Raw genomic sequence first — 24589 nt, forward strand, 5'->3', positions numbered from 1 at the left:
TAAACAGAGGGGACATCTGAAGTCGAATTGTTGGAAATTGCAAAGGGAGGAGAAGCAGGAGACTCCGTTAGACCTATTGCATTAGTTCGAACCAAAGTGGACAGCCACAGGGATCGTGCCCTTTCAGTTAAGGCTGAGGATACTGCGGACCTTATGAGCCCCATACAGGACCATTATAAACCCTTTGTGTCAAAGGGCCAAGTGTCTTGGGACGGGACAGTCAAGTCCGTAGTTATTCTGAGGAATACTGGGGCCGCCCAGTCGTTGATGTCTAATATTTTACCATTGACTTTGAGTAGTTCGGTGAGAGCGAGTGCCTTAATCCAGGGCATTGCAGGTCGTTATGTCCCAGTCCCCTTACATCCGCTGAACTTGGTCTGATTTGGTTACAGGACCCGTGATGGTAGGAATAGTCCCCACTCTCCCCATAGAGGGTATGAGTTTCATATTGGGAAATGATTTGGCTGGCGATAGGGTTTGTGTTTCCCCAGTCGTGAAAGAGAGATTCCTCATAGAGACTGAGAACCCTAACCTTCGGGACTACGGATGTACTTTCCGGGAAAGACTTACCACCGCCTGCAATGTCGCCAAGGAACCTGTGAAAGTATCTTAGCGAGTAATGAAGACCCGTTTAGACCTGAATGCGACAGCTCATAATTTTCGGCCTGGAGACAAAGTGCTAGTTCTACTACCTCTGCCTGGGGAGCCCCTATTGGCGAAGTTTAGCAGCCCCTACTTGGTCGAAAAAAAGCTGAGTGAGGTGACCTACGTGGTGCGGACCCATGACAGATGGAAACCCCGCCGGGTGTGCCATGTTAATATGCTTAAAGGGTACTATGAGCGTGAGGCTGACCTCGGCCGGCCAATTGGTAGGTCATATAAAGCATCAAGATATTGACTCTAGCGAATTAGACAGCGTTGCTCTACAAGCCCCTGAGAGGGAACCGATGGGGGCTTTTAGTACAACCGTACCTCTTGAAAATGGTACATATTTCGGGTCGAGAGAATGTCATTGCCGATGCTCTATCTCGAGCTGAAGAGATTTTTGTCCCCCGTCGCACAGCGTAGCGAAAGGGGGACTATGGCTTTCCCCTCCGTCCGTGTGTCCGTGCGTGCGTGCGTGCGTGCATGCGTAAGCGAAGGACCGCATTCGAATTTGGTGTGTGGGTGCAACCCACGTCAAAATCCAAGATGGCCGCCGCCATGTATGTCTGATGCCATGTATGTCTTAACCTTGTGAGATGAATATCTTGAAAAATAAGCGAAGTACCAACTTCTAATCTGGTGTGTGGGTGTATCTAGGCATAAGGAAGAACGCTATTGAAAATTGGGTCGCCACGTAAAAATCCAAGATGGCCGCCGCCATGTATGTCTGAACCTTGTGAGATGAATATCTTGAAAAATAAGCGAAGTACCAACGTCTAATTTGGTGTGTGGGTGTATCTCGGCAAAAGGAAGAACGCTATTGAAAATTGGGTCGCCACGTCAAAATCCAAGATGGCCGCCACCATATATATGTCTGAAACTTGTGAGCGAAATAGCTCGAAAAATAAGCGAAGTACCAACTGCTAATCTGGTGTGTGGGTGTATCTCGGCACAAGGAAGAACGCTGTTTAAAATTGGGTCGCCACGTCAAAATCCAAGATGGCCGCCGCCATGTATGTCTGAACCTTGTGAGATGAATATCTTGAAAAATAAGTGAAGTACCAACTTCTAATTTGGCGTGTGGGTGTATCTCGGCATAAGGAAGAACGCTATTGAAAATTGGGTCGCCACGTCAAAATCCAAGATGGCCCCACCATATATATGTCTGAACCTTGTGAGCGAAATATCTTGAAAAATAAGCGAAGTACCAACTTCTAATCTGGTGTGTGGGTGTATCTAGGCACAAGCAAGAACACTGTTTAAAATTGGGTCGCCACGTCAAAATCCAAGATGGCCGCCGCCATGTATGTCTGAACCTTGTGAGATGAATATCTTGAAAAATAAGCGAAATACCAACTTCTAATTTGGTGTGTGGGTGTATCTCGGCATAAGGAAGAACGCTATTGTAAGTTGGGTCGCCACGTCAAAATCCAAGATGGCCGCCACCATATATATGTCTGAAACTTGTGAGCGTAATATCTTGAAAAATAAGCAAAGTACCAACTTCTAATCTGTTGTTTGGGTGTATCCAGGCACAAGGAAGAACGCTATTGAAAATTGGGTCGCCACGTCAAAATCGAAGATGGCCGCCGCCATGTATGTCTGAACCTTGTGAGCGGAATATCTTGAAAAATAAGCGAAGTACCAACTTCTAATCTGGTGTGTGGGTGTATCTAGGCATAAGGAAGAACGCTATTGACAATTGGATGGCCACGTCAAAATCCAAGATGGCCGCCTCCATGTATGTCTGAACCTTGTGAGCGAAATATCATATCACAGCATGTTTTCTGCGTCTTCCACTTTGTCAACTCACATCACTTCACCGACGGGGGACCTAGGCATAACGCTTGTTCATGCCCCTGCATATTAGCTATGATGCCTGTAAATGTCACAATGAGAGGTGGCTGTTTGTTTATTGCACTGTTTATGCTGTGTTAAGACTAACCTGCCTTTGTAAAAGAAAACTTTTCTTGGGGTAAAGTTTTCTTCTTTAAGGGAGGGAGGTGTTACGGTCTGTGACCTTTTTCTTCTTCCTTCCCTCCCCACCCCTCTGTGAGTTAGACCAAGTGGTTTGGTCCATGTGTATAAAGCCTATGATTGGCTGTGGGGTAGGGGAGGGGCCAGGAAGGTGATTCAGGGGAGAGAGTGGCCATTTTGGAGGAGGGCTCATGGCGGAGTGCCTTTTCGGGTGTTGTCGAGTTTCCAGCTGCAATCTCTCCACCTGAAGGGTGACTTTGATCGAACTCTTGCTGCCGTACCTCTACTGCCTTGGGGCCTACTCGTGAACTTGCCTACTCCGACCCTCTCATGCTGGGCCTGCACTGGGGTATACCACTGGGCCTGCCCTGAGGCCTACTGCTGGGCCTGCCTTGGGGCCTACTCTTGGACCTGCCTACTCTTGGACTGGCCTACTCTGGTTTTTCACTCTCTCTCCTCCCTTCTTTGTTTTATATGTAGGAAGAGATTTTTCGTGTGTTAATCCATAAATAAAGACAGTGTGATTGAAGGCTTGGCTTGGTGTGCTTCAGGCTGTAACAATATATATATATATATATATATATATATATATATATATATATATATATATATATTTCGATGTTTTGGCCCAAATCTGTAGAACTAAATGATGGAATTTGTTTTCATAAGTATGATCACAGGTATAAAGAAAATGTATTTTTTTTAAGACAGGAGAGGAAATAACATATTGAGAGCAAGAAGGCAGTTATTGAAGGAGAAAAGAAAACCACAGTCAGAGCTTTCATGTAAACTGATAAACAACTGTTTTTGCACCTTTAAAAAATATTTTAACACTAAATGTAGCCTGTAAAGATTGGATATATGTTGGGATCAGACCCCGTTGCTGTAGTGGGTACCAGGAAGTATGTGCCACAGCAGCTGGTCTGTTAAACCAGAACTGACCGGGCAACACAACAACAACAACAACAACAGCATTAACAGAGGAAAGCTCAGCGAAATGCACTCCTTGGCGTTTGAGGTGTGAGAGCAGTTTCATGGACAGTGAGAAATGAGGTATTGATGTAAACTGAAGCTCTGCCACTGGGGTGAGATTCAAGCCTGTCAAACCTGAGGAGACCATATCCAGGGAGAGTGACAGAGGAATCAGAGATATCCTGTAAGAGGAAGGATTCTGTTAAGCCGAAAATGTCAGGGTTCGGGTTCGTAGACTGGATTAGAAGATCTATAAGATTGGAGCAGAAGCTTCGGATGTTGAATGTTCATACCATTGGTGACCAGGGAGGAGGAGATGTTGATCGGGTACATAATTGTTAGGGGAGAGGTATGGTGGGGGAACTTGAAGTTGGGGTAGCGAGGGGATGTGTGGGGGGAGTGCAGAGTGGGTGAGGTGTGGGGGAAGCAGAGAGCGGACATGGTGTGGAGGGACAAATAATTGCTGGGCACAGGCTTGGGACACGGCTATCGGGAGCAGGTGTCGGGTGACCCGGGCATGAAGGAGATGGTGTGGGGGGTGGCACTGACGTGAAGGGTTTTACCACCATAATCCCATATTAATTTCAATATCAGAAGTAGCTCACTAGCTACTTCTGATATATTTTATACAAATTGACACAGGTAGCCAATAGAATATTGCCACACCTCAGGAGGACACTCCACAAACTGTGCTAGTTGGGCACGCGTGTACGTGGATGTAAATGGGCCGAGTGCCAGCATGGATGTAAACCAGCCAGATACCAGCATGGATCTGGACATGGACCTGTATGTGGATGGTCTGAATTTCAGCATGGATGCCAGAAGGCATCGTGCCGATGTAGGCACAAATATGGCAGACACGGACCAGGCGTCAGCATATATAGGGTGGACACTACTGAGTCCAGTCGGTTTATTATGCTTTGTGAATCAATGAATGCTGAGGCCCAAGAAAATCAGCAAACACTCGCTTGAAGGCAGCCTCAAGCTTGATGGTGGGCAGTGCCATTGATTGACCATCCAATTATGTTATACGACCTCTGTGCGTGGAGAGCACCACAAACGAATGCCAACAAGTCTCACATTGCCAGAGGCCGAATATATTGATCAATTCTTGCAGCCGTATATCTGGCTCGTGGAAAATTCAATTGTACGTAACGAAAATGTCACTCGGTGACCCACATTTCCTCGATAATAGCATTGAGCCATGCAATAGGCAGACCAGACGTTCCATATCAGTCAAGTCTTCCAGCATGATAAGTGCTGATGTTATTAAAGGAAAATAAACAAACGAGAATGCAAAATATGAACTAGAATATTATATATTATTCACAACCATCAAGAATAAAAGATATTCGCTATTCAGATGCAAAAAATGTCTTTATATGATTAAGACATGATTGCGTCAAAACATTTGAATCAACCACTGTGAAGGACAAAACCCAGTCGAACAATTATGCAGCATGATTAAAAATGTAAGAGAGGGGGAAAAAAGAGGGCATGGAAAAGAATAAAAAATAGGGACTGACAAGAAAGATCGTTGCTCATTGGAGACAGGACAGGTACCTGATGATGGGAGAGTAGCAAATGTAACACCGTTATTTACCTATGGACCTGTAAGTTTAATTTCAGTTGTGGGGAAGATGTTGGAGATGTAAATTAGGGATCAGATGGGGAACCATTTAAATTTATTGAAACTAAGTATAGGCAGTCAGCATGTATTTACTAAAGGAAGGCCATATTTAAAATGTCAATGAATCCTTATAACAGTCAAAGCCTTTCTCCTATACATTGACTTGTGGTTTGCATGCAAAGATAGCAAAACATTTTATTGTGACAATTGCACAACTGTAACTGCTCAAAAACTTGCCCTATTGAACAGTTACCTTTTAATTTTTTTTCATGCGTGTGCACCTGTGAGTATCCGTGTGCATGGTGCATGTGTGTGTGTGCACACAGACAGTAATCTCGTTTTTATAATCAATCATTTGATGTTATTTTGCAGGGAGCATTGCGGTGAATAGTCATCGAAGCTTGTTTACCGCCAGTGGAGAAAGTGAGATCCTGGACCTGGACAGTGACATGTACGTGGGTGGACTTCCCAATGAGAAGCCAGGACTGTTGCTGCCGACTGAACTATGGACTGCCCTGCTCAACTACGGCTATGTGGGTTGCATCAGAGATCTGTTTGTGGATGGGCAGTGCAAAGACATTCGACACCTTGCTGAAACCCAGGTTGCTGCAGGGGTAAAGCCATTTTGTGCAAAGACGTCGCCAAAAAGGTGCAGCAGTAGCCCATGCAGAAACCATGGTGTATGCCGCGATGGGTGGAACCGCTCCATCTGTGATTGCACTGCCACGGGCTACACGGGAAGTCAGTGTGAACGAGGTAAGCTTTGCCATCAAAATACTGAATCGGGCCTCAGAGTCTAACATTACACTTCTTTTTTTTTAAATATAAATTTGTGTTCTACATTGTTCAAGTATTCACCGCTGTTGATGCACCATCTTTTACACCACCTTATTTACCAAGTTAAAGTAGTTCTTCATGCCTGTAGTTTGCGTCTTTTAGGACGTCCCTAAAAACAGTAAGTTTCTTGTTTGAAATGATTTTCAATTTTGTTTAATGCCAGACAGGCAGGCAGACTAAAAAAACGTCTTCCTCTGTGCGCATGTGCGATCAGGTCGAGATTCCATCACTTTGCCAAATTCAGAGCCAAAGTATGGCTAAACTGCAGGTTCATGATCCGATTCATGTTCCCATTCGTGTTCTACAAAATTCAAAATATAAAATTCGATTGAAATGAAATTGTTCCTCGATCATAGATGAACATATGTAAACAGACAGACAGAGACAAACAAGGTGAACCAATTGCGTACCTCCGCTTTTTGCTCCTCGCACACGTGGGGTAAATAATTGGATAGAACTTTAAAATGTCACCATACATCCAATGGCTGTTGCAACATATACCTTCCATTGATATGAAAAACAGTAGTAGAAGTCTTTTTGAAGAAAAAAAAACACGGATTCCTAATATGTACACGTGCATAGTCCATGAATAATGCATGATTGTTGAATCATTATATCTGCTGCTAATACGGTGTGTTTGCGTCTGACATCCAGCACAGAATTCTCAACCAGCTTCCTCTCGCTATACTGAAACATCATTCTTTCGATTGAACATTCTCAACCAATAATGGTGTTTGTTGTCTGTGTTATTTTTTTATTTTGGTTCGCTTATGTGACTTTATTTGCTGCAAACAGCACACGACGTATTCAAGCATAATTATATAGTGTACGAGGTATTAGTGGGGCGGCTTAGCCCAAATATTCAAAAGAATTGTGCATTTTGTGAAACAAGCACCAAATTTGGCACAAATGTACATTAATATGTTGCGAACATTTTCAGATATTGGGCCACTTGAAATTCCGTAATTTTTTTTTTCAAATTTTTTCAAATTTCGTAATTTCAAATTTTTCGGGTGACACCGTCACAATTTCGGTCTTCGAGGCCGGCCGATAGGCAAAGTGTGACCGGAAGGGACGAGGTTCTCCTGACCACGTGGCCCTCGATCTGGGAAGCGAGAGGCGTTCCATTAGTGGACGCCCCCCTCACGCCCGACTTTTGGGCGGCCCCGGCAGGCCGTTTGTTTTGACGTTCCGTGACAGGCCCCGCACCCCCACCTCCGGGCCGACCGGAAGCTTGTGCTGAGTACATCATACCTGAACAACTCAGTGAGGCAGAACACAGCAGTGCACACCAGGGTGACCCCTTCAGTGCATAAACCAATTAACCTGTCCACTGCAGGGCATATAGAAATGAAGTTATTTTCTGCATATAATAATAATATAAGTTCAGTTCTATATAACAATTTCTGTTATCACCACTACCACTACAACTACCACTACTACAAGCTTTGTCTGGAATTTTGTGGACTAACAGACAAACAGACATACAGACAAGCTGGGATCAAAACATTACCTCCTTCCACCATTGAGTGTAGAGGTAAACATCATGGAAATTATATCATGCCCTAGATTTAATTCATGCTTACCCGTGTATTTGCTTCACTGGTTCACAAGGTCTTTTGCATACATGTAATTCAGACTCTCGTCTTCATTGCTGACCACACAATGTTCGCAACATATTAATGTACATTTGTGCCAAATTTGGTGCTTGTATCACAAAATGCACAATTCTTTTGAATATTTGGGCTAAGCCGCCCCACTATATCGGCCGGCCTCGAAGACCGAAATTGTGACGGTGTCACCCGAAAAATTTGAAATTACGAAATTTGAAAAGATTTGAAAAAAAAAATTACGGAATTTCAAGTGGCCCAATATCTGAAAATGTTCGCAACATATTAATGTACATTTGTGCCAAATTTGGTGCTTGTATCACAAAATGCACAACAGGTTTGCTATGCTGCTACACTAATAAATTTGTGATGTTAACTTGGTTCTCCACTGGACATCCTTTGGAAAGGAAGTGTTAATTACTTTATATCTGTTAAATCACATTTAGTGTATGCCTGCCTATTATTTTTCTCATTCACATTACGTTGGTGGACATATAAACCCTATTATAAAACATTGGGCACTCACTAGTTGGCAACATTTTAATGGCTGTAATTAATCATTGGCCAGTCACCACTGTCATTGGAGTGCAGAAATACTATGCACTGAATTTCCCGAAATACACTGAATCGTGTGGTGAGGCTCGATGTACATGCAATGAAGACATGGTAATCAAACGAGCACGTGCACTAAGGGAAATGCAACGATGCTCGGCTCTTTGCACCACCGAACGGCTCTCCTCGTACTCTACTGAGATGATTATTCCAAAATCATTTAAAATCAATCAGATTTTTTTTGTGAATGATGTTAGCTCTTGCACGGGCCTCGATCTTGTATACAAAAAAATAAATAATCAAATCAATGTAAAAAAATCATTTTTTACAAAGAGATCAAATCCTTTAAAAAAACGAAATAATTGCTCTCGGTGCATTGAAATTTAAATTTATAACTCTATCTCCTGTATTTGGTGACAGTTTGGAAGGCATTTAATTACATTTGTTAAAGAAAATCTCTTTCATCTGCATGATGTATAAGAAGACACACATCATATCATTAACAATATGAAATATTACGTAGTTTGGAAATATAATTTACAGTTCAATTGAATTTGTTATTCTGCAGTTGCTGCCTCGGGTTGATGGTTCAAAGTGAGTCTGATGTGAATATTTGGAAATTGCTAATCCAAACAACCCTAACTCACTAAGTCGCGAATTTTCTTGTCTCGACTCTTCTGTTGTGATTTGTATCTGCGGTGGTAAAGAGTGGCTTCGAAGCAGGAACCCTCACCCGGTTTGTGATACTGATCCGTCAAAAGTCAGATTTCAACTCTTAAAAAGTAAACCATGGATTTCCACCCAAACATGGAATCTAATCGAGGATAAGAATAAGCTGAAACAGAAACTAGAAAGTTGAAAAACACAGAGGATAAAGAAAGGATTGCAAAATAAATACGTTAATCAAGCAAAAGCTGTGAAGAATTCTGTATTCCTTAATATGGCATAAGAAGCAGAAATAGCAGCTGAGAAGGGACACATGGCAATGGTTTATAAAATCTTCAGACAGTTAACCACAGACAAAAGGGAAGGGGGCACCCAATAAAAGATAAACAAAGACATAAATACTCACTTCAGACAGGGAGAAGATGAAAAGATGGGCAGGAACACTTGAAGAGGTTTTTAATAAAATGAACAATGACAGACAAGATGAGACAAAAGAACGGGCAGGAATGAAATTGACACAGAACTAATCAAACACTCACTATGAAGTACGAGATGCCATGAAAAGTCTGGAGGACCGGAGACACCATGAGGGATGGATAATATAAATGCAGAGTTGTGAAAATGCAGTATAGAAGTATCAACCCATACACCAGGTAAATTGTTGCAGGTTTGGGTGTTGTCACCATACATCACTGAGGTAATGACGTGATATAATATGCGAGAGGCTTACTTGAAACTGGATGTGTTTCTACACTTTCTATCTAAAATTGTGTTAAAAGTGTCGGAAGACGTCGCAGGAAATGAACGGGCTCAGTAAAAAATAGTTCCTATATCCATACTATCACTTGGAGTATAAACATTAACAAAACCAAATTGTTGCTGATTATATTCAAATTCTATAGAGGCTAGATAGCCTGGTACAATTTCTTTAAAAATATGAGGGGGGGGGGGGGGGTAGACATGTTTGTACTAATAAAGAAAGCAATTCCAGCACTCACCAAATCTGTAATATTAAAACACCAAATGCCATTCAGCTGTCACTGCCAATCTGCCATACACTCTGGAGTGGCAGGAGTGTCTCGTAATAGAAGTATATATATATATATATATATATATATATATATATATATATATATATATATATATATATATATATATATATATATACACATGTATCAATTCTTTCATTCTTGGCTAATAGCACGATATGTGACCTATGCAATTGACTGGGCCCACCATTAATATTGAGGCGAGTTGTGTTCATGAGATACGATATTACGGCAACATAAAACAAATAGCAATTACATATGTAATTCTTAAGGGAAAATATTATTTTAATTATTAAAATTATTATATTAATTACATATTCAAGAGAAATTATTAATTAAATTCTTTTATTAAGGGGGATTCCCCAAAAAATTCTAACTTTTTTTTTCTTCAAAAATTTGAAATTTATTTTCCCCAAAACATTTCCCGAACCTAGCTGATGAACCTCTGAAAGTTTGCCGAAGATCCGTTCAGCCATCTGAGAAAAATGGTGACACAGATAGACAGACAGACAAATGGCTCTCTTATAGTATAGATAGAAAGGGTCTCTATCAGAGAAATGTGACTATCAGAGTGTGACTATCAGAGAAAAGACAATGGTTAATTTTCAGGTGCTTTTTGCGATAAGGTCTTTGGACGAAATCCATTATTTAATTGGAAGGGACAGAGTCACGAAATACATCCTCTGATGGGAAGTCAGTTTCATTATCATTTACTGAGTCGACAGAAGAACACCCATCAGAGTCATAATCGTTATATTGAGAATCCATTATAGAAGGAATGGGCATGATCTGCCCATGATCTTGACAAGGCTCAGTTGTTTCATTGGATGATTCGATCACAGGCAGATTATTAGTTTCCATACATTTGTAACTCCATACAGAGGGGGAAGTAACACAGTCATCACAAGTTTTAGTGGAGGACCAACATTGAGGATAAACCTCAGTACACTTGGACAACTCATGTGTTGTTTGGACACTACAGTATTTCTCAGGCCTTATCATACTGTTGAGGAATTTCCTCAGCTTGGCAGGCAGGATACAAACTGGTCAAACACTTGGAACATGTCTTTCAATCCTGACAAATCTGACACTCTCACTACGTTTCTCCAAAAAGACCATCTGGAAAACCCTCCCATGTACTTTATCTACAATCCTCTCAAAGAAGTTCTGTCACTCAAGCTATTGTGTCTCACTATCTGCCATGATCTTTCCTGGGAAAACCACATTTCCAGGATGTCCTCCAAAGCCGCTCGCTAACTGGGCATCCTCTGTCGTACGAAGTCCTTCCTTGGCACTTCTGAGCTCCTCACCACATACAAAGCTTTCATCTGCAGCTTCATGGAATACTGCTCTCCGTTCTGGGCTGGTGCACCTGCCTCACACCTCGCTCAGCTTCACGTTGTAGAAACGAAGGCTGTTAGGATCATTATTATCTCCCGCGATGAATCTGATTCTGAGGGCTTTTCACTCTCTCACTGTAGGCAGGTTGGCAGTCTTTCTATCTCCGACTGACTCCTCTCTGGCCTTGCACCTCCGGCTTTGCCTGTGCTCTGTCCCCCAAATATCCTTGCAGGACACACAAGATCTGCCAGAAAACCCTCTTATGGTGAAAATGCCAAAATCAAGACTCTCTGCTCACCTTCACTCTTTCATTCCTCTTTTTTTCCTGCATCTTGAACAAACTCCCTCACTCTCTTCAATCCCACTCCTCCCTCCAGGTCTTCAAAACAGCTGTTCACCACCATCTCTTATCTTTCCCCATCCAAAACCTTGATATTTTCTACCCCCATTAATTCACCCCAAACCCACCTCCTTCAACTTCCCTGTTTTCTTTCCTGAAATCCCCTGTTGTGTCCATCTTATTTATCCCGTGTACCCTAGCCCTCTCCCTTCCACAGATCTCCTGATGTCTTTGTTCCCTACTATTGTTGTGCTTCCCTCTCTCTCCCCCTCTTGTCTCCCACTTCCTCTATTGTATGTTCTATGAGTTAGCTCTTTTATACGAACCTCGACTGAGTATACAAAAAAAGCTGAAGGCAACTGCTAAGGAATATGTTGCACTCCACCTCTACCTTCAGTAACCACTAGAACAAAGGTAGGAGGACCAGCCAAGACCTTATTAACTCGCTCATTAAGGACGCAAGAAGATGAGTTATTTTCCTCATCTGTTTTTTTTTTTACTATAATGTCTATAAGCACATCATCAACAATGATCTCATTAGACCCATGCTGTTCATTACCATCTGGAATAGTGACCACCCATGGACTTATTCAGGCAGGAGTTCTTTAAATGACATTATTGGCCAAACTGGAAAGAAACTAGAAACTCTGTGGAAAGATAAACTTGATAGGTATGCCCTTCACCCCTTCAACCTTGAATGGCAATACCCCCTTAAATGAAGTTACTCCATGTTGTAAAATTAAATAAATGAAACGATGAAAGGACATGAATATGTTTTAAATGGTCATATTTTTGCCTCGTAAAGGCACCATCGTGAGTGAAGACACGATGGAAGCTAGTTTGTTAAATTCACTAACCAGCTGAGCATTTGGAATGAAGGGCTATAAGAAAGAAAAATCCTAACTCCCGGCGTGTTGAGAAGAGACACCTCTGCAAACACAGTGGGAGGGGAAAAAAAATCTTGTGCTCGACTATTTGAGCAAACACAGGTACTGTGGAAACAAAGGTCTCCACGCGTTTATTCATGAGGGAAGTCGCTTCGATATTCCCCAAACCAACCATCTCACCTACGGCAAGGATAAGGTAGTTTCTCGACAGAGGGGAACAAACTAACCCATGTTCCCGGGTTAGCACTTCAAGAGCTGTGGAACAAGAGCTACCTGCCTTCGTTTCCATGTTTGAAGAAAGGATAAGTGGAAACAGTATTAACAAGGAAGAGCAATCAGAGATTGCAGACCCTTGCCAGGATGTATTTTCAGTGGTTTTTAAGGCTATTGTGTTAAAAACAAATATGGCGGCCGAACCACGTGACCGATGACGTCATCATTATTAGTTTTCTAAACTAATTTATTGCTTGATGATGCTCAAGAAATTTTATCTTGATCGGATGGTTTTGTACTTGTCGAATTATGACGTCATAATGGAGGCACCTATGCCATCATCATTAACATATTTTGTTTTCCATGGAGAGTTCTTTACAATGAGCCATGTCTCAATTTTTTCTATTCAGCACTTTCGGAGATATCGAGGTGCAAAGTTTTTCCGTTTTTCCAAGATGGCGGCCGAACCATGTGACCGATGACGTCATCATTATTTTTTTTCTCCACCAGTTTATGCCGACATGGCCGAATTGCATCTTGATCGGATGAAGCTTTGTACTTGTCGAATTATGACGTCATAATGGAGGCACCTATGACATCATCATTAACATATTTTATTCCCCATGGAGAGTTCTTTACAATGAGCCATGTCTCAATTTTTTCTATTCAGCACTTTCGGAGATATAGAGGTGCAATTTTTTTTGGTTTTTCCAATATGGCGGCCGAATCACGTGACCAATGACGTCGTCATTTTTTTTTTCTCCACCGGTTTATGCCGACATGGCGCTCAAGAAATTGCATCCTGATTGGATGAAGTTTTGTACTTGTTAAATTATCGAATTATGACGTCATAATGGAGGCCTTCGGCCGGGAGAGTTAAAAATTGGGCACAGTCCATGGCGGCCAGTCCTTTGGTGGTGGATGGTGTGCGCAGTAGCCCCTGCAACTTTGCCTGATTTCCTACGATTATCCCACAACCATTAACGAGGGGAAGGAGTCAGGGGGGAGTGATCAATCCTGATACCATGGATTTTAAAAACACCATTGTAATTCACATTAGGGAAAAGAAAACCATAACACCTCCCTCAGTGTTAACCACGTGATGTTTAAAATGGTGTTACACATGATTGTAATAGCTGCATCAAAGGACGTACTACATTAGCATGTATATACTGTTTAGGAACTGAATTACCTCAAACAGTTGTTCGCAGATTTTAAGCGATATTGGAATCCTTCACAGTGTGTTCCATAGAAAACCACATGGTTATTATACGCATGTTATTATACATATAATAATATCTTCTTATATATTATTATTATTTTATCTATCTTTTCCAACTATCTATTCTATCTATCTTCTATCTATATTATATATATAACAGAAAGTTTTTGTTTGTTTGTTTGTCTGCGCAAGTGAATCTCTTGAACGGTGAAAGATAGGAAGAAACCTCCAACACAAAAAATGTCGGGACGGGCCCAGGGAAGGTTTCAGGCTAGGTGGCGAGGCCGGTCGAGGCCCACCCACCTCGGCCGGGCTGGGCCCATTTCGCAATTAAAAGGTGAGCTGAATTATAGTAGTCAATCTTCTACGGTCGCGAGTAACAGCTGAATTATAGAGGTAAATGCTTTCAAAAAGAACCAAAAATGTCGAGACGGGCCCCTGGAAAGTTGTAGGCTAGGTGGCGAGTTATAAAAAATTAATAAGGTGTCTGTTCGTTATAGGCTGGGTGTCTGTTTGTTTGTTTGTCTAATCTCCTGAACGGTGAAAGATAGGAGGAAACCTCTAAAACAAAAAATGTCGGGATGGGCCCTGGGAAGGTTATAGGCTAGGTGGCGAGGCTGGTCGAGGCCCACCTCGGCCGGGCTGGGCCCATTTCGCAATTAAAAGCTGAGCTGAATTATAGTAGTCAATCTTCTACGGCCGTGAGTGAAAGCTGAATTATAGTCGTAAATTCATTCAAAAATAACTAAAAATATCGGGACGGGCCCCGGGAAGGTTATAGGCTAGGTGGCGTGGCCGGTCGATGCCGCTTCGGCTGGGCTGGGCCCATTTCACAATTAAAAGCTGAGCTGAATTATAGTAGTCAATCTTCTACGGCCGCGAGTAAAAGCTGAATTATAGTAGTAAATTCATTCAAAAAGAACCCGGGCAACGCCGGGTGCTTTCGGCTAGTTCTACATATATAAAAGAAAGTTTTTCTTTTTTGTTTGTTTGTTTGTTTGTCTGCACGCGCTAATTTTTCCTAAACGGTGAATGATAGGAGGAAACCTCTGAAACAAAAAATATCGGGATGGGCCCCGGGAAGATTATAGGCTGGGTGGCGAGGCCGGTCGAGGCCGCCTCGGCCGGGCTGGGCCCATTTCGCAATAAATCTTCTTCTTCTTTCAAAATTCTCTTGAAGTACAACTTATGCACTTAATAGGGGTAAAATTTCAAACATGTAAATAAAGGTCTTACCATTCAAAGTTGTTCCATTTATTGTAGAAATCACACACGTAAAATTTTATGCAAATCGTATAATATTTAGGGGTTGCTCCCCGCCGGTATATATGTATAATTGTATAATTATGTATATATATATATATATGTATATATATATATATATATATATATATATATATATATATATATATATATACATACATACATACATACATACATACATACATACATACATACATACATACAACTCTTGTTGCCAGTGGGCTTTAATGGGTGAAGATGAAAAGGAAAAACAAAAACGTACCCTATTATTATTATTACTGTTATTATTATTATAGTTATTATTATTATTTGGGAGCGCGGTGGTCGAGTGAGTTAGACCGCTTGTGTTGGGTTGTCCATGCCAGTTGACGAGCATTATTCTTTAACGGCTGACCCGTAGCACCCGTAGGCCCAAAATATTGCATGTAGGTACTTCAGAAACTTGGCAAGGTTTTAAGATACCGCACGTTGGCCTTGACATCTATTTTGAGGACAACTAAGGCCGCTATAAAGTGTGTATTGGGATGTGGGGTTAGAGGGTGCTGCCGCCAGCCCACAGGCAAGAGGTAACCACTATGAAGCCAATGACACCACAGCTTTTCAATGTCCAACACGTCCTGAAATCACCGCTGGGAAAAGCTCACCCATCCGGGCAGCGCTGGGCACTCCCAGCCCCATTCCCCTCTCCCAGGCAGCGCCCGGCTAGTGAGAAAGCAATAACCGAAAGTTTTTGACGAAATAGATTAATAAATATGTGTTAAGCAAAATGGAAATTCTGATTTGATGATACTTAAATTACATGCACATAATCACGGCCTGTATAAAATACAATGTTAACGACTCCTTTTAGATTTGCGCAATCATGATTGGTCAGATTTTCTCACTAGTTAAGCTGCCATCTCATGTGAATGGTTTTAATATTCACTTGTTCTGCGTGCGTATATCTCATTGCGAAACGTACTCGTACTACAAACCTTTTGGGGACTACAACCTTTTCATGTTATCCATGTACAAGCTTTTTCAATACATCATTCATTTCTGCTGCTTTTAATGAACATTTTTTTATTGTCATCACAGACAATGATATATGCAGGTGCATAATTAAAATTACAGGTTTGTAATTAAAATTGCAATAATGTGTTATGGAAATAAACTTGGCAGGATTTATCGTGGTGCTTTTAGTTTTTTTTATGAATGCAAAGGTTTTTTGTATTTTTTTGTATACAAGATCGAGCCTCGTATAAGAGCTAACATTAATCACAAAAAGACAAACTGAAACATAAAACATATCATAAAGGGAGCGGGAGACAAGATGGGGAGAGAGAGGGAAGCACACAAGTACAACATTTGAGAGAAAGGAAATCGGGAGATCTGTGGGAGGGAGAGGGCTTGGGGGAGTAGGCATGGGAAGGTGGGGAGGGGGGGGGGGGGTGGGAGAGGTATAAAACACATGGATACTGCAAGGATTTCCAGGACAGAAGTCGGAATTTCAAAAAAGTAGATCTGGGGTGAATTAACGGGGGTAGAAAAGATCAAGGTTTTGGATGGGGGAAGACAAGAGATGGTGGTGAACATCTGTTTTAAAGACCTGGAGGGAGGAGTGGGATTGAATAGAGTGAGGGAGTTTGTTCCAGAGGTGGGAAAAAGAGGAATGAAAGAGTGAAGGTGAGCAGAGAGCCGAGATTTTGGCAGTTTAACCATCAGAGGGTTGCTGGCAGATCTTGTGCGACCTGTAGGAATATTTGGGGGACAGAGCACAGAGAGAGCTGGGGGGGGCAAGGCCGGACAGGAGTCGGTAGAAGACAGAAAGACCACCAACCTGCCTGCGGTGAGTGAGTGAAAGGCCCTCGGAGTTAGCTTCATCACGGGAGATTCCAATGATTCTGAATGTTTCTTCATTAAATCCAAATATTTTGAACCGAACCCCTTTTCTATTCAGTGGCATTACATTTTCAGATCAGAAATTAGTGCAGGACACATTTCACACCAGTATGTATAAAACCCTGGGCATGCATATGTTGCAGGAAATAAAAAATATACCTACAACTGTACCTTGTACCGATACATTAAAATAAACCTATTAATTTAAGTTTCAATCCATATTTCTGTGAAGACTTTTGCCAGACACTCTTTTGAAACTAACATCAATTAACATTTTCTCCTCTTTATGTTCGGCCATAAATGTTATAATCGGATGTATTTTGTTTAAGAAATATTAACCCATCTCGAAGAGTCCTTATGAAACTTTTTGAGCTGAATGTTGCTTAAAGTCTGATCTGATTAAAGTCTGAAGATGAAACCTTAAAGCCTGATTAACTACTCCAGGACAATTCAGACAACTATTTCCATGAACTTTTTACTTTGAATAAACTGCAACAGATTAGTCCAAGTAAAATAAATTATTAGTTTCTCATCCCCACTCGTTTCCTTATTGTTGGCTGCCTCATTTTTACCTCAGCCACCGAAGGTGGATGGAGGTTATGTTTTCATCCTGTCTGTTTGGTTGTTACTTAGCCAAAAAAAATATAAAAAATTGCAAGTTTGCTGTGTGTGTGTGTGTGTGTGTGTGTGTGTGTGTGTTTGTTTGTGTGTGTGTGTGTGTGTGTGTGTTTGTTTGTGTGTGTGTGTGTGTGTTTTTGTTTGTTTGTTTGTTTGTGTGTGTGTGTGTGTGTGTGTGTGTGTGTGTGTGTGTGTGTGTGTGTGTGTGTGTGTGTGTGTGTGTGTGTGTGTGTGTGTGTGTGTGTGTGTGTGTGTGTGTGTGTGTGTTGTCTGTCCGCTCACTTATACTTGCCTACAGGTCACAATTTTAAACCGATCTTCGCAAAACTTCACTAAACAGTAGAGTTCGTGGTCCGACAAAATCCTATATATTTTTGAGGTCAAAAGGGCAACATAGGCCAAAAGTCAACCACTTTTTTTCAAATTTCTAAAATCCTCAATTTTAATCCAATTGGCTTGAAATTTGAATAGGATTTTCATAGCAGCTAACTGAATTGAACCACCAACTATTTTTGAGATCAACATAGGTCATAATGTCAACATCGGCCAAAGGTCAACCACTTTTTTGGAATTACTAAAATCCTCAATTTTCATCCGATTGACTTGAAATGTGAATAGTATTTACATATCGGCGAACTGAATTCAACCACCAACTATTTTTGAGATCAGCATAGGCCATAGGTCAACTGCTTTTTTTCACATTTCGAGAATCCTCAATTTTCATCCGATTGACTTGGAATTTGAATTGGATTTTCATATCAGCTAAATGGATTCAACCATAATCTATTTTTGAGATCAGAATTGGCCAAAAGGTCAACATAGCCCAAAGGTCAACAACCATTTCAAATTTCTAAAACCCTCAATTTTCATCAGATTGACTTGAAAATTGAATGGAATTTACGAATCAGGTAACTGAATTCAACCAACAACTATTTTTAAGGTCAACATAAGTCACAAGGTCAACATAGGCCAAAGGTCAACTACTTTTTTCAAATTTCTAAAATCCTCAATTTTCATTTGATTGACTTGAAATTTGAATAGGATTTTCATATCAGCTAACTGAATTCAACCACCAACTATTTTTGAGATCAGCATAGGCCAAAAGGTCAACATAGGCCAAAGGTCAACAACTATTTCAAATTTCTAAAATCCTAAATTTTCATCCGATTGACTTGAAATTTGAATGGGATTTGCATATCAGCTTACTGAAACCAACCACCAACTATTTTTGAGACCAACATTGGTCAAAAGGTCAACATAGGCCAAAGGTTAACAATTATTTCAAATTTCTAAAATCCTTAATTTTCATCCGATTGACTTGGAATTTGAATGGGATTTTCATATCAGCCAACTGAATTCAACCACCAACTATTTTTGAGGTCAACATAGGCCAAAGGACAACCACCTTTTTTTCGAATTTCTAAAATCCTCAATTTTCATATGATTCACTTGAAATCTGAATAGGACATGCATATCAGCTAACTGAAACCAACCACCAACTATTTTTGAGGTCAACCTAGGCTAAAAGGTTAACATAGGCCAAATTTCTAAAATTTTAAATTTTCATCAGATTAACTTAAACTTTGAAGACCATTGGCATATCAGGTCACTGAATTCTACCACAAATTATTTTTGAGGTCAAAAGGATGCTCTACTGAGTGCTATTCTACTTTGTTCTGTTTTTCCAAGTGTCGCTCTGAGTGATTTTTCAATTGTCTGTTTGCATGTGAACAAGATATCTCAAAAAGTTGTGGATGGATTTGGACGAAATTTGGTGGAGAGGTATTGTATTTGACAAGGACCAATAGATTTTCGTGAAAATCCGGATTCGGATCCGGCTTGTAGAATTTTTAAGTGATTCTTCACCATTGAGTGTTAAACCTAAACCTAAACCTAAAACCGATACATAGCACAATATCTCAAAAGGTTATGGACGGCTTTGGACGAAATCTGGTGGACAGGTTGGGTGTGAGACAAGACCGAATCGATTCCATTTTGGTGAATATCTGAATATGGATTCAAATACGAGAATTGTTAAATTTTCTAAATGAATCTTCACCATTGAGTGATTAGGCTAAAACCGATACATAGCACGATATCTCAAAAAGTTATGGACTGATTTGGACGAAATCTGGTGGACAGGTTGGGTGTGAGACAAGACCGAATCGATTCGATTTTGGTGAATATCTGAATATGGATTCGGATATGAGAATTATTTAATTTTTAAGTGATTCTGCACTATTGAGAGATCGGGTGAAAAGCGAAATATAGCATGATATTTTAAAAAGTTATGGACGAGTTATGACGAAACTTGGTGGACGAGTTGGTTCGGTGATAACAACAAGCCGATTCGATTTTGGTTCAGGTCCGAATCCAGATTCGGCCTATCGGTGGATACAAAACATAAACTGTTCAGCCTGGCAGGAGAGGTATGCGCTCTACCGAGTGCCGTTCTAGTTTTGATACAGTATTTGCTATTTTCTGTCCAGATCTTTAAAAAAAAAAGTATAAATGTATTTTGTTTTTGTCATGGGAGTCTGGAACCCTGACCGATAATTATTTTGCGGTCCCTTTTGGCCTAGCACTCACGCAAATGAAATCAATCTCATCTGTAAGTACGCTTACTCATGCCGCACTGCACGCTAAGCGAATGCGATTTTTGAGACATGTACATGTACGTACAACGTACATACATATAACATGTACAGTTAGGTTAGCTAGCTCGAGCGATAGCGTGTGTGTTTTAAATCTCAAGACCAAACTTTCTCAGTCGATTTAATTGAGCTACTGCTGAAGTACAGTAGGCCTCGGTCTTTAAATTGTCCTCATTTGTGTGTGCATCCAGAAAGCTGGCAGAAAGTTTTTGAAGCCATGGTACACTCTTACGGTGTTCGAAGGAACCCAGACTCAGGAGATATTTTCAACGAATTTGCAAATGGGGAGTTAGACCAGAGATCACCCATCGACGACAACTACCAGACAGCTTAGGTCAGCAGCGCATGTCTGCATATATCTAGTAACAGTTCAGTTCATACAAGCGCACAGTACAGCAGGTAATGCCACTGATGCAGTATATGTTGATGTATCTGGTATCATTCTAAAATATGCCATTTCGTGTCTTTCTGATGCCCTCAAATTTTTCTCCAAAACATTCCGTCCTTACTTGTCCAATCTCAACCAAACTTGACAGGATGACGACGGGTTACATAATGAAGGTTGTAGCACATTCATTTGCCCCCCTCCCCAAGGGGGTTTTCTCCCCCGAACGGCTTTTCCCCGCCATTGCCATCAATGGCGTTGCATGTTGAGGTGTATATCAATGTTAAATTAGCTTTATCGTGGCTTTTGTCCAAAGAAGTAGATTTATCGTGCCGTTTTTCCAAAGACACTTTTAATGACAAAATTAATGATAATCGCGTATTGTTAATGTTATTACAAAACAATATTGATACTAATAATGTCCCACTTCCCCCAAGGCGTTTTTCCTGCAGTGATAACGTGTATAAATCTATATATATAAAACACAGTTTGTGTGTGTGTAATGTTACCGATAGACTCCTAAATGGAGAGGCTCACGTGCTTGATATTTGGCATAGACATGGCCATTGAGCCTGGGAAGAACATGGCCGACCTAAAAAAAAAATATTCATAATATTTTTTTTACCATATTTTTACCTCAGCGCATTTCAGCGAGGAATATTATGCACTGAATCTGACCGGTGGCAGAGCAGCGCGCTGATTCGCTCAGAGTGATCACGTGATGTTCCTTGCCGCCATTAACTCAGTTACGCATTCGCACGTATTTCAGAGTGAAAAGCGATTGCGTTTTTTCACATTTCAGCGAGGAACATTGTCATTCACACCACATAGGTTTTTTTTTTTTTCATCTTTACGAGATCCATATTTTTTATTCATATTTACCTCAGCGCATTTCAGCGAGGAATATTATACACAGAATCTGATCAGGTGGCAGAGCAGCGCGCTGATTCGCTCAGAGCGATCACGTGATGCTCCTTGCCGCCATAAACTCACAGTTACGCGTTTGCACGTAATTCACACGTTCAAAACAAACGAGATCCGCGAAGCGAGTTGGTCGAGTCGTGCTAACCAAGATGGCGACACGGCGGCTTCACTTTTCACGGAGTATGAGCGTTCTATATATTTTCAATTCAGTGCGCCCGACTCGCTCACGTACTTGATTTGTGGCATAGACATGGCCATTGGGCCTTCATGGTGTAATTTGTGCGAGGCTTTTGTCCGAGTGAGCTTGAGTCGAGAGGGCGAATGTACGGGTTGGGAATGTACGGGTCTCCCTTCCCCCACCCGGCAACGCCGGTACTGGAGGGCGTCACAGGATCGGTGAGTCTCCAAAATCCGCTTCGTGCTGTTGCGAAGATGCAGGACGATGTCGCGATTGTTGTGCTGCTCTCCGACCATGAGAACTGCAACGTCATTGTTGACTGGCCCTCCCCTTCCCTCCTCCTTCCCCCTCCGTCCTCCCCTCCTCCTCCCTTCCCCCTCCACCCTACCTCCTCCCCTCCTCCCTTCCCCCTCCACCCTACCTCCTCCCCTTCTCCCCTCCCCCTCCCTTTTCCCCCTCCCCCTCCGTTTCCCCCTCCCCCTCCCTTTTCCCCCTCCCCCATACCCCTTCACCCCTGCCCCCTCCGCCTCCCCCTCCCCCTTCCCCCCTCCCCTCTCCTCCCCACTGCCCCTCCCCCTCCCTGCCACTCCCATAATCAGCGGGTGTACTAGTATGATAAACGTCATTTTTAATGGTATATGGGATGCGTGTTCGTGGTCGGGTAGTGCTCTTCTTTGGTCTGGTATACTTCACTATGTGGCAGCCATCTTGGAAAAAATATCAGAAATCTGGAAAGTATCAAATTGTAAGGTACCCTTCCTCCTTTTTTTTTGAAAAGCCTGGCCGAGAAACTAATAATTTATTTTACTTGGCCTTAGGCCTACATGATGATACTTTTTAATTTTCCCTTATACTATTTGAGGCTCGTGGAAGAGTGAGATGGCAGACAGTGAAGAGGCAATTAACTGATAGTGGGGCAGTTGGTTATAGTTGACAGACAGTATGGACTCAATATGCAAGGGAATGACCAAACAGAAAAGAGAGAGAATAGGGGAAGGAATACAGGTGAATTGCAAGGAAAGGGGTTGGGTTACAAAGGGTTAATGGTGGTACAAAAGATCCCTGGGGGTTGGGGGATGACCTTGTAGATTTGGTTTTTCAAGGAATAACCTTTTACTTCACGATACAGCATGAATTAACTTAGGCTAGTCGTTGGAGACCGTGTAGTGTCCAAGTCATTACGTCCACCTCGATCCCCAGATCTTACATCGCCAGATTTCCTTTTGTGGGGATATTCGAGGGATATAGTGTACGTTGCGCTGGTGTTGGCTGGTATTGGCTGGTGTTGGCTGGTGTTGGCTGGTGTTGGCTGGTGTTGGCTGGTGTTGGCTGGTGTTGGCTGGTGTTGGCTGGTGTTGGCTGGTGTTGGCTGGTGTTTGGTGTTGTTTGCTGGTGTTGGCTGGTGTTGGCTGGTGTTGGCTGGTGTTTGCTGGTGTTTGCTGGTGTTGGCTGGTGTTGGCTGGTGTTGGCTGGTGTTTGCTGGTGTTGGCTGGTGTTGGCTGGTGTTGGCTGGTGTTGGCTGGTGTTTGCTGGTGTTTGCTGGTGTTGGCTGGTGTTTGCTGGTGTTGGCTGGTGTTGGCTGGTGTTGGCTGGTGTTTGCTGGTGTTGGCTGGTGTTTGCTGGTGTTTGCTGGTGTTGGCTGGTGTTGGCTGGTGTTTGCTGGTGTTGGCTGGTGTTGGCTGGTGTTTGCTGGTGTTGGCTGGTGTTTGCTGGTGTTTGCTGGTGTTGGCTGGTGTTGGCTGGTGTTGGCTGGTGTTTGCTGGTGTTGGCTGGTGTTGGCTGGTGTTGGCTGGTGTTTGCTGGTGTTTGCTGGTGTTGGCTGGTGTTGGCTGGTGTTGAGCCTGGTGTTGGCATAGTGGTTAGGGTGCCGGCTTGGAATCCGAGGATCCTGGGTTTGAATCCTGGTTGATCCCTGAATTAAGACCAGGGTGGTTGACTCAGCCTGTCATCCTTCTGAGGTCGGCAAATTGAGTACCAGTTCACTGGTAATTCCCTGTGTGTCGCAAGAGGCGACTAACAGGGTTGGCGGCAGGAAGGGCATCCGGCCACAAAATATTGCTTCAAAAAGGGGACCACAGTGCCTGAAAAAGGCCAACCCCTGCTCTGCAGGGAAAAATGGCCTCAAAAGGTGGTTCTTTGGGTACATTACAAATCCACGCACTCTAAGTGAATTAATAGCAATAATCCTTGACACAATCGGCAATATTCCCCAAGAAATGCAACACTCTGTGTCGGAGTGCATGCTGCGAAGAACGAATCCGTACAACATGGTGGTGGATACTTCCAGCACTTCATTTAAGGTAATCAATTGTGTGAATCATATCACTCTTTCTCTAACATTAAGCCATATTTACGCAAAATATTAGGTTCCTAACTGATGTAGTTTTTAGTGTATTGGAATTATTTAGGGTTCTCGAATTTAAAAAACGACGTGAATGAAAGGAACAACATTTCCGGATTACGAATCTAGCCCATATTCAAATTCAGGTTTCCCCCAAACTTAATTTAGTGCAATCTCACTTAATAAGTAAATATTTTGAAGACAGATTTGTTTCAAAATCATTGGGCTGATGTGATGAAGACTAAAACAGCCCAGGTTGAAAGAAGTGAATGATGCTCATGTTGTTTGGGAAGATTTTGGTTTTGAAATATTGTTGTAAACTCTCTCTGGAGCTCAAATGGATTATATTATTATAGATCTGGTCTAGGAGGTAAACTCGGTGATAGATTAGAATAGTTATTTCA

General features: G+C 42.0%; 1 protein-coding gene across 1 annotated transcript in view; it reads left to right on the forward strand.

Annotated features, from left to right (window-relative positions):
- The window catches only part of NRXN2 (neurexin 2), an 871230-nt gene that overhangs the window by 293723 nt on the left and 552918 nt on the right, over positions 1 to 24589 (forward strand). The window contains exon 8 of the mRNA XM_078784719.1: positions 5597 to 5980. Coding sequence (XP_078640845.1) covers positions 5597 to 5980 — 384 coding nt within the window. The remainder of the gene's footprint in view (positions 1 to 5596; positions 5981 to 24589) is intronic.

This window comes from Myxine glutinosa, chromosome 9, assembly GCF_964187855.1.
Source record: "Myxine glutinosa chromosome 9, kmMyxGlut1.1, whole genome shotgun sequence".
NCBI classification, from domain to species: Eukaryota; Metazoa; Chordata; class Myxini; order Myxiniformes; family Myxinidae; genus Myxine; species Myxine glutinosa.